The sequence below is a fragment of the Sodiomyces alcalophilus genome (genome assembly GCF_042370955.1).
Source record: "Sodiomyces alcalophilus JCM 7366 unplaced genomic scaffold ACRALscaffold_9, whole genome shotgun sequence".
Classification (NCBI taxonomy): domain Eukaryota; kingdom Fungi; phylum Ascomycota; class Sordariomycetes; order Glomerellales; family Plectosphaerellaceae; genus Sodiomyces; species Sodiomyces alcalophilus.
Window position 1 is genome coordinate 2,300,492 of NW_027263540.1, and position 11,718 is coordinate 2,312,209.

General features: G+C 41.1%; 1 protein-coding gene across 1 annotated transcript; it reads right to left on the reverse strand.

Moving 5' to 3' along the window:
* Positions 1 to 2,085: 2,085 nt before the first annotated feature.
* On the reverse strand, positions 2,086 to 10,998 carry ACRALDRAFT_210335 (uncharacterized protein; the record flags this gene model as incomplete). The annotated part of the gene is made up of 2 exons (XM_071023133.1): positions 2,086 to 2,252; positions 10,989 to 10,998. The coding sequence occupies 2 exons, from the start codon at positions 10,996 to 10,998 to the stop codon at positions 2,086 to 2,088; spliced, it is 177 nt and encodes a 58-aa protein (XP_070871332.1).
* Positions 10,999 to 11,718: the final 720 nt, after the last annotated feature.

Below are 11,718 nucleotides of genomic sequence, written 5' to 3' on the forward strand. Positions count from 1 at the left end.
ATATAGGCCGTATCGATATAGTCTTTTAGACTTATCGAGACTGCGTTAATAGAGAAAGAATTCGGAGCTTTTAAGTATAGATAATACCTATTCTATAAGTAAAACCTCCGCGATTATTTACGATTAACTAACCTTTACTAAGGTAAATCGATTTAATATGCCTCTTTTTAAGGTCACGGGCATAGCGGCGGACTATAGCTCTTATAACTACAATTTTACCCTAGTATTAAAGGAGACTTAGGAGGCTTTTAGATAGATCTATAGCCGGATCAGGGAGGTCTTCGTACTTAAGGATATGGAGTTTCTAATTTCTATGATCACTGATTTCGATAAGGCCCTTAAAAATACGTTAAGTGTTATTTTCCTAGCTATTAATTAATAGATCTGTTTATAGCATGTCCTAAAGAACGTTAACCTTTATATCAGAAAGAAATAAATTAGCCCTCCTAAGGGAACCAGTCTCTTCCTGGCGGGTAAGTTCACGATCTTTTTTTTAGTGGTTTACTTATTATATAGAGAACATTCTTTATTTATAGTGTGGGGCTATAGGGCGATAAATTGTTTTCTTATAGTATGATTAGTTATATTGTCGCTTTACTATCCTAATCTAGACTAGTATATAAGATTTTTTTACTAACCGAGTATTAGCTATATAAATAAATTTAGAATATAATAAGAACGCAGAATATAACGCTAGCGCCCGCGAAAAAGACTAGGATAACCATCTTATCGCCTCTTAACTTACCCGTAATCCAGAAATCGCCGCCTTAATCGCCGGCGAAATCACGGATAGCGGCTATACTAAAAGATAGTAAAATTAACGTATTTTAGTACAGGCGCCGTTTAACGGATCGACTATAGATAAGTTTATTAAATTCGCGGTTCTTATCGAGGTAGTCGTGGGTCTCCTTGGAGTACCATTATTTGCAGCCGCCCTGTCTGGTATTTACAGCCCTCTCTATCCTATTTCGGAAGGTTACGCGAGCCCGCGTAGTAGTCTGTATACGCTACGATCTTGGCTATAGATATCGCGTACCGGTACGTATAACGAGTACCACTATTTATAGCCGCCCTGTCTGGTATTTACAGCCCTCTCTATCCTATTTCGGAAGGTTACGCGAGCCCGCGCAGTAGTCTGCATACGCCACTATCTTGGCTACAGATATCGCGTACCGGTACGTACAACGTATATACCCCCGATCACGACAAAATTTTCATGGTGTTAAGACTGCCGCTATTCACTATAACTTATCTCGAATACTCTATACTGCAAAATCACTGCTATTTTTCGATTATTTTTATTATCTTTAAGTATCTTAGAATACCCGATATCCTTTACCTGTCCGAGGGCTAAAACGAGGGTAGAAGAGTAGTAGAAAAGGGTGGTGGAAAAGGGTGGTAGAAAAGGGTAGTGGAAAAGGGTGGAAAAGATTAGTGGAAAAGAGGGCGGAAAAAATTTTCTTATAAGGCCACGTAATCAGTCACGTAATCAGTCACGTAATTAGTCACGTAATTAGTTACGTAATTGGTTACGTGACTAGTTATATAACTAAGCGCTAATAATATATATATATTAATATAATATAATATAGTATATAAGGAGTTACATAATTAGTTATATAACTAATTACGTAACTAATTATTATGACTGATTACCTGACAGGTACATGACTAATTACGTGACTGATTATATTACTGATTACGTGACTGATTACGTGGCCTTACGAGAAAGTTTTTTCAGCTCTCTTTTCCACTACTCTTTTCCACCCTTTTCCACCACTCTTTTCCACTACCCTTTTCTACTACTCTCTTCTACCTCTAGGTAAACGTGATATATTCGTATCGCCTAGAGGTTTATATACAGAAGGTTATTATGAGTAGTGAATTTATAGTTATAGATATTAGAGATAAGATTAGGTAAGAAAGTCTTATCCTAATATATACGTACCGGTACGCGATATCTACAGCCAAGATCGTGGCGTATACAGACTACTACGCGGGCTCGGGTAACCTTCCGAAATAGGATAGAGAGGGCTGCAAATACCAGTCAGGGCGGCTATAAATAGTGGTACTCGTCTCCTTAACTCAGGTAGTGGCCTTATTGGCGGGCACGACGCCCCAGATAACGGCGACGCTATATCGTCGGAGGCGGTGGGCAAAGGCGTCGACGCGCACGGGGTCGTGGATGTCGGCGTAATTAATGGCCGGGATGAGGTCGGAACCGCGTCTCTGGATGTCGGCGATTTCTTCCTCTAATTAGTGGGCTTTTCAGGCATATCGCGGCGCAGCAGTAGCTTCTTCGGCATATCGAAGCGGTTAAGATAAAGGAAAGCAGAGTCGGCGTATCGTTACGGTAGCCGGCGGTTATATTACGGCCAAGAGGAGGCTGCCAGCGCGGCAGCTAGAGATAGGGCACCCCCCGTGGACGTGGATAGACGGGTATTCGGCGTTAAAGAGGTAGCCGGTAAACGCAGCTATTAACCAGGTACTATAGGAGTGGTTATAGTAGAAGGGCCCGGGGCTACCGTTACGGCAGCCGTAGCAGCAGCCGTTATTTTATTCACTAGAACTAACTAATTAGGGGATAATAAACCTATAGCCATAGTGGTACCGGCGGCGGGCGTAATAGTATCGTTAGAGTCGTCGGAATCAAAGGAATATTTATCCGAGTCATCGTTATCGGAGTTATCGTTATTAAAGGCAGCGGCGGTTACTACTACCATTATATAAGCTAGAGGCTTAGCTGGAGGAGCCGGCTAGTAGGCAGCTATTACAGCAGTAAGTAGAATGGCTGCTACAGGAGTTGATTAACATAAAGCTAGAGGCGTTATTATAAGAGGGGAAGAAGAAGAGGGTGTTATTTTAGGAGAGCTTTTAGAGGCAATTATAGCAGTAATTATAGCCAGCGTTATAGCCGAGCCCTTAGCTCAAGCGGCAGTGGCTGCTATAGTAGAAGGAGCAACCCGGGTAGCCATTCTAGCTACCGTTTTGGGCGGCTATAATCGCTATTATAACTTATCCACCCCCCCTGAATTAAGCGAGGGAGTCGACTTTTCTATTACTTTAACAGCCACTGCTTTAACCTCTTCTTATTCAACCTATTCAACTACTTTAATAGCTACTCCAGCTCTCTTAATTACTTTAAGCTATTCCGGCCTTCTAATATCCTAGAATGACTCTATTATCGTATTCTGCTATAACACCATAAATTAATCCTATACTGGCATCACGCTATCTGTTTTCAGGGCGTCCTTTTCGGCATCGTTAGGCACATTAAGGTCTTTAAGAAGCTCTATTACTATAGGTGGGTCTACGTTATAATCCTTATACAGGATCTTCTCGCTAAAGCTAATATCTCGTATACGCAGGACCCTTCCGAGTTTTAGTACCTAAATCCGATAAATATTAGTACTCTTGTATCCGATTAAATAACCGATATAAGCCCTCTCCGCGAGCTTCTTATTCTTCCAGCGCCCACGTTAATAGTTAGCACTTAATAGATACGCACGGTAACTGTACCTCTTTAGGTAACCGATTAATAAGGTGCTAGTAATATATTCGATACCGGTCTTATTAACTTATTTATCCATATAACCCTTCGGCGACTTTTACCCGAGGTCACGGCGTGGAATCAGGTTATATAGGTATATCGCGGCGGCGACGATCTCCGGCCATATATCCTACTAGAATCCGAAGCCGATAGCGAGGGCCCGGGCTATAGCGTATATAATAGCCCCGTGGCGTTCGGCTCCAGCGTTCTATATGGCCGTATTAGGTAATAACCTCTTAATTAGGATCCCTTTAGTATATACCCAGTTATTAAGGTTACTCTAAAGGGCTCGTTTATTGTCTAGGCGTATCACTATAATAGGGCAGTAATACTGCCATGCCATTCGTAGCTCGAAGGACGTTACTGATAGAAAGGCTGACTTAAGGTCCTTTAGGAAGTCCCCTATGATAAAGTGGGTGTAGGGGTAGTAGTATAGTATTAGCTTTATAAGCTCGTTAAAGGACTTATCGTTAGAGAAAAGGTCGATATCTATATGCTGCTAAGAGTGTGTGGGTCGGTAGTTAGGCGTTTATCGTGATACTAGCCTTCGGGCCATACTACCGGAGTAGCTCTCGCACTCTATTATAAGGGGAAAATCCTCCCCTCTAGAGACGGTGCCGCCTATATAGGCGGTCGTGATATATTTAAGGGCTTCGGCGCTTACGTGGCCTAGCCGCTTATGCTATAAACGAGCATCGGCGACGCTTATAATCGGGGCTCTCGAGCTATTAAAAAAGCTCTGTTATTAAGCCGTTGGTTAGAGGGCAAACTAACCTCCTATGTTCTTTAAAGGCAGGGTAACGGTCCTACCTTTTTCCTTAATTTCTAATGCCTATCTACTAGTAATAAGCAATCCTATTAGAAGTAGGCGGAGGGCTGATATAAGCGTTATAGGATATCCCTTAATATACGCTATATCCTTTAAAATCAGCGTATACGGCTAACTATCCCGATCTTTAACTTATAGCCTTATAGTTCCGAATCCGGTAACCGGATCCGACTCTTCTTTACCGGTATCGAACGTTATATGCTTTTCTATAGGCCGGTAGTCTTCTAGAAGGTAACGCTTATTAGTGATATGTCTTATAGTGCTAGAATTAACTAATAGCTCGTTTATAAAGGTTCCGGCTATTATTAATAAAAAGCTGTATATACTATACTATCCGGTTCCCTTATCCGAATCCGAGTCCGAAGAACCGGTGCCCCCGGTGGCCACGAAATTGGATAAATCCTTGGAAGGGTCTTTCGAGGGTGACTTCTATTAACCCGTATTTCCCTTACTTTCGACGTCCTTTTTAAGGTTTCTCTAGAACCTCTTTCGATAATCGTTATCCTAACTAGCGATAATCCGGTTATAGCGTTCTTCCGTCTCCTGAGATAACTAAAAGGTCTTCCCTCTTCGGGCCGGGTTAATGTTTAGGCGGTCTAAATTAGCTTATAGTACCTTCGGGTCTTCCGGGCTATACAGTAATCGCAGATAAATTCCCTCTTAGTACCCTAACCCTATTAACGATCGTTTTAGCGATCCGGTTACTAACCTTCTTTATCCTTTCCTAGGAACGTGGCTATATAGAACGATAATAATCCCGGCTTCCGATCGAAACGTCGAGGGTGTCTATAACGTAACTAGGTAGTATATTCGTTAATAACGCTCTCGATATCCGGTAAATCGTCCTTATCTTCTTCCGTTAGTATTATAGAAAACCGGGCTTCCGACTACTCCGGGGAAATCGATCCGATCGCGTTAAAAAATCCGTTAAGCTAATCTATCTTCGAATCGATTACGCGAACCTAATACGTCTTTATCTCTTTATATAACTTACGGAAGTCGTTAAGCTAGCGTTGGTAAGGTATCTTCCTAATAGATTATATATAATCGTCCTAACGTCGCTTAATTAGTGACCTCTAGGCCGTATTACTAGGTTTAAGCCGTGCATTTATGATTTATAGGATCTTTTTGGGGTCGTCTTTACCGGCGAAGGACTCTATAAGGCTCCGGTCTATAGTGGTAGTAATATAATCTAGCACGGCCTTTATAGCGGCCTTTTCCTGCTTATATTCGTTATAGACGTAGAGCCATAGCTTATATCGTTAGTCCTAATTACTATTGTTTTTATTTTTAGCAGGAGGGTTAAGCTTTTAGAGGCGTTTTAGACGTTTAGTATCGTGAAGATCCGGATCTATAAGCTTCGTAACCTTGTTAAAGAGGGCGACTTCTATTACACGCAGATACCACTAGTGCCAGTCCTTAGAGGCGGGTAGTATAACTAAGGTTATTGTGACGGCGTGGAAGGGCAGTTAATTAGATAGAGGAGAAGGAAAAGGAGAAGGAGAAGGAGGAATAGATAGAGGCGGTTAAAGGGGTTAGTGATAATAGGTAGGCGGATAGGCTGGTGGACGACTCTATCCGTAATAGAATAAAGGCAAAAAGAGGGCTTTAAAAGAGAGAGGTATAGAGCCTAGAACTATTAGATCGACCGGAATAGAGGCGTATCACTAGAACGCCGGGCTTATAACTATCAGGACACTAATATCGTACGAAGTGTGACTTATGTTTATTATAGACTATAAAAGAGTATTAGTCTACGATATCCTATATATAGGCAAAAGAGGGGGAAAAACACTATGATACATCTAATAGAAGTACCGCCGTATTCGGAGCAGTGTGTAACGTGGCTCTACGAATATACCCAACAGGATATCGGGCATTTAGGCATAAATGCCTAACATAGTTTATCTCGAATAGACCTATTTACCGTATCGTGATTAGTTCTATAACTACGTGGTTAAGCACTTCTATAACTACGGTATTAGGGCTACGAGTCGTATAGAGTCCGCCCACGCAGAGCTAAAGACCTATCTTCGTGACCGCCTAGTCAACCTTAATAAGCTCTCTTCCGAGGTGTATCTAATAGTAAGGAAGAAGACTAAGCGACTAAAGATTAGTTTAGCGGAAACGGGTAAGAAATACGTAGTAATCTATATGAATCGACCCGTCGTTTCTAATCTTATTTTCGGAGTTATATTTAGGGTACTAGAGCTTATATAGGAGCAGTATCTAATTATAGACTAGGCGTTTAACTCTCGCTAGCCTCTTCCTAACTATATAGGGACGTTTTAGGCGTATTTCGGGCTACTATGCCGTTACACGATATTACTTTATCTAGAGGCTATAACCGTGCCAGAATATACTCAAGTTAATCTTTACTAATAGGTTAATTAGAGCCTAGTATATTTATCTATACCTCTTGCGCTATCTTATTTCTAACCTTTTACTACCTCTTTTAGCCCGAAGTATAATAGATACGCGAAAGAACCTAAATCCTAGATCCTTTTCCTGTCCGATTAGCTCGGAATCGATTAAGGGAGCTGCCTACTACTTATAATAAGCCGTAATAACGGCCACGCCCTCCTAGCACTTAACTGCCTAGGACTTAGGCGGCTAGGGCTTAAGGCCCTAGGGCGCGAAGTAGGCCGCTATTATTATAGTATACAAGGGATTAAATAAGGCCGCGGCGTAGGAGAACTAATCCTGTATAGGCCGCTGCTACTATAGCTACAGAGACTACGCGCTTGTTATTTACTAAGCTTACGGCTAAGATAGTTTTAGCACTCACTAGTAGGTATTGCTATATACCTTATAGGCAGCCGCCTAGCTAAATATAGTAGCCAGAGTCTTAGCAGGTATATTAGTCTACTTAACAGGAGGTATTCTAGGTATATATAGATATACCGCCATTAAATTAATAGGTGGTAGAAGTGAGTTTTGGGTTACGCTATAGGCCTACGCAACGCAGCGTAATCAGTAGCCTTAGTTAAATAGTTATTTTATAATAAATAGCGATTAAGTTTAGGATAGGTTTTAATAAGATAGTCGATTCAGAAATATACTATTTTACTAGTAAATTTAACTTAATTTAGGAACCTTAAGTCTTAACTAGACTCACTTCAAACTTAACACTATAAAAATTCTATCGTGGTATATACCGGTACGGGATATCAATAGCTAATATCGTGGCGTATATATACTACTGCGCGGGCTCGCGTAACCTTCCTAATTAGGTTTAAGACGCTTACAAGTAGTAGACAGGCCGCTTACAAATAGTGGTACTTATTTCGACCCCTCCTGCTAGCGTGGTACCATATAACCCCTATTAAATTATATTAAAGGTACTTATATTACTTGCCGTATTAGGTAAGTAATGAATCCTCTCGAAACATACTTATACTAACACACCCGGGCCTTATAGAATCTAATTAATAACGTATAGGTCTAGATAAGATAATAATAACTATAATATATAATACGTAACGTATAACGTATAACGCCCCTATACTAGCCCTACGCTTAAAATAGCTATACGAAGTATATAACGTACACTGCGTACGAGGCAGTTCCTAGGTTTATAGTGGTTAACGCAGTTAGTTGCTTGCTTGTTAAGGAGCTATAAGGTGGATTAGCAGGATACTAAGTCCCCCTGGTTTAGTATATCTAAACCCCTGCTCTTAATATGTCTACTTATAGGTGAGGTTACTCCGACCAGGCTATTCGTTTATTCCGACTAGGGTAATACTAATAACGCCTAACACTAGCCGCCACTACTTCCGTTTATACCTAGATATATATGGATATGTATACGTAATTAAGCGTATCGTTGGTATCGTTTCTACGATTAATTAAGTGTATCGTGGGTAGGTATCAGGGCTACGATTGAAGTGAGTGTATCGTTAGTATCGTTCCTACGATTAATTGAGTGTATCGTCGGTACCGTGGCTACGATTGATTGAACGTATTGTCGGTATTGTCGCGACGATTAATTAAACGTATCGTCGGTATCGTCGCGACGATTAATAGAACGTATCGTCCCGGCATCGTCGGTATCGTCGCTACGAGTATTTAAGCGGATATAGTGTTGTAAACAGCGTATAACTTAATTACATTAATTAAGCGATCGATGTGTTTTTAATTGACTCTATGGAAATCTCTGATCGTAGTACTAAATTCCTGCCTTTATTTCTGCGGCAGATCTATTCCTACTTTTAGGCCCGGAATAACCCGTTCAGGACCTGCTTTAGGCTAGCCTATATAACACACCTCCCTAACTAAATAACTATACGATAGTTATTTAGTTAAAGTTATTCATAGGCTTCTTTTATCGATATATCCCCTTCTATAACGTCCACGTAGCTTTTATCGAACTTCTCTTTTAGCTCTTCTAAGTAGTCCGGTAAGATCTCCTCTAGCTTATTTATATAGAGACGTCCCTGTATATCCATTACTCCCACCTATTCCCTAAAGCTTAGAAACTTTTCCCTAGACAGGGCCTTTGTTAATCCATTAGCGATTATATCGGCGCTTATAATATAGCTGACTTTAATCCCTCTATACTGCTACGCCTCTCGTAACTAATAATTATAGAGACTGGATATTCCGACTATACTACTTGGATATTCCGACTATACCACTTGGATATTCCGACTATAGTTCCGGTAAGGCCCGCTTTTCTAGCTAATTAAATTTTATTATTTTTTAAACGACTTATAACCTAATCTACTATATTAATTACGATCACCACTTCCACCCCTTAAGCTATCGTTAATCAACGTCAATCAACGTCAATTAACTTCAATCAACAGCGCCCCGATAGCGCAATAATAATAGCAACAAGGCGAAGGTGGGCGTGGGCGTGACCGTGGGCGCGGTGGAAGAGGAGCAATTACTGCTACGGCTGGCTTCAATCGAAGTGACGAATTGATCCGTTAATTCTAACAATAACAACAACAACAATAACAACAACAGCAGCAGCAATAGCAGCAGCAGCAGTAGTTGTTGCAAACAGCGTATAACTCAATTGCGTAAAATAAGCGGTCGATCTGTTGATGTAATTGACTCTGTTGAAATCTCTGATCGTAGTGCTAAATTCCTGCCCTTATTCCTGCGGCAGATCCACTCCCACTTTCGGGCCCGGAATAACCCGCTCCGAACCTGCTTTAGGCTAGCCTATGCGGCACACCCCCCCCAACTAAACAACTATATAACAGTTACTTAGTTAACGTTATTCACATGCGTCTTCCATCGATATATCCCCTTCCATAACGTCCACGTAGCTCCTATCGAATCTCTCTTCTAGCTCTCTCAGATATTCCGGTAAGATCTTCTCTAGCTTATTTATATAAGGGCGTCCCTGTATATCTATTACTCCTACCTGTTTTCTAAAGCTTATAAACTTTTCCCTAAACAGGGCCTTAGTTAATCTATCGGCTATTATATCGGCGCTTATAACATAGCTAACTTCGATCCTTCTATACTACTACGCCTCTCGTAACTAATAGTTATATATATCCACGTACCGTAATCGCGTATTTAATTAAGCGATCTCCGCCGTTAATAGGCGTATCGTTTAGTTATTATCGTATCGTATCTTTAATCGTGGATCGTCGAATATCACACCTATCGCCTCTAATAGCCTCTTCGTGAATATCCCTTCCTTCGCACCTTATACCAGTAAGAGCAGCTCTGCTTCTATTATTAATGTTATCACCGATACTTACTTATTAGCTTGCTAGGCTATTATGCCTCTAAACAGGTATATTATAAATGCCTGACTGCTTTTACGATTAATTAAGTTATCTATAAAAGACGCGTCGGTGAATACCTTAATAGAGTCGCTACTACCTAGTTCCAGGGCATAGGTTTATATAGCCAGCAGATATCGGATCAAATAGTCGGCTATTTTATAATACTAACGGCTCGGATTTATATTAAATCTATAGAGTCGTGATACTATAAAGGCGATATCGGGGCGTATAATCACTATAGCGTATAGAACTAATCCTATCTTTTGTTAATAGCTCTTAACGGTGGTGGACTTCCTAGTATACGGTAATAGCTCTACCGGCTTTATAGGACTTATGGGTTTATGGTTAGATACCGTTAATAATAGATATCCTACCTTTACGATATAATCGCGTTATAATAACTATATCCTACTCGAGGGACGGTCCCGAATAACCTTAATCCTAAGGACCCATTATAGTGGCTGCCCGCCTTATAGGGCGTAGTGCTCTTATAAGCTTATAACAGCCTGTTCCATCTCTTTCCTAAAGTCTTCCTTAAAGCTAATCACGATATCGTCTATATAGAAGAACAGGATTAACCCACGGCGTATAAAACAGCAGGGCTCTTACGGCACTATCTTAAACCCGTCTCTTTTTAGCACTTCTATAATATGCTTTTGCTATAGTAATAGAGACTCCCGTAGCCCGTATAACGCCTTCTTTAGTAGCAGTAATTAACACGGCACCGCGGTCCTAGGCGGGAACCGTATATATATATTATGGGGCAGAGGGGCGTATATAAAAGCGTTAACGACGTTATACTATATTAAGGATAGGTTAAAACGAGCAGCGATCGCTATTAACGATCTAAAGGAGCGACCAGCGAGCATGGCTATATATATATCTTTTAACGAGTCCTAATACTATTAATCTCCGCGGACCACTAATCTAGCCTTATACTTTTATAGAAAGCCGTGCTTATTAGACTTATAGGTTATTATCTATATATAGCTAAGCACTTAATGCCCCTTCGCCCTATGTTTCGGCACCGTGATCCACGAGCCTATCTCTTTATAACTCTTTAACTGATCCCTTTAGGCTTATCGGAACAGGATTTTGTATAGGTGGTTTTTAAGGTCTCGTTAATTTCTCGGAGGGGCCGGCAGTTACTTACGGTATATCTTACGGGGTCTTTTAAGTGCCTTTTTGATTTTTAACTTCGTTAACGGCTTACTATTTAAATTACGGACTAATAGGGTATATCTTCCTACGTTAAAAGCAGAGATCCAGACTCGGTTACTATTATAGCTTCGAAATTTAGCTCCCCCCTACTCTATAGGCATATAGCCCGTGAAAGTAGCCGCTATAAGCCCTGCCTAAGGAGGGGTTTCTGGTGGAGTTAGAAGGTGACTATTATCTAGGCATTAGTAATTAATCGCGGCTATAGAAAAAGAGTCTTTTTCTAGCTCCGGCCTCGTAGGCTCTATAAGCTTCTCCCACCGTTCCGGCCTCTTAGGCGCTATAAACGGCTCCACCCCCCGAGCCTCGAGGCCGCCAGGCGTAGCCCTTAGGAGAGGTTCGTTAACCTCGCTGCCCGACTAGAGAATAGG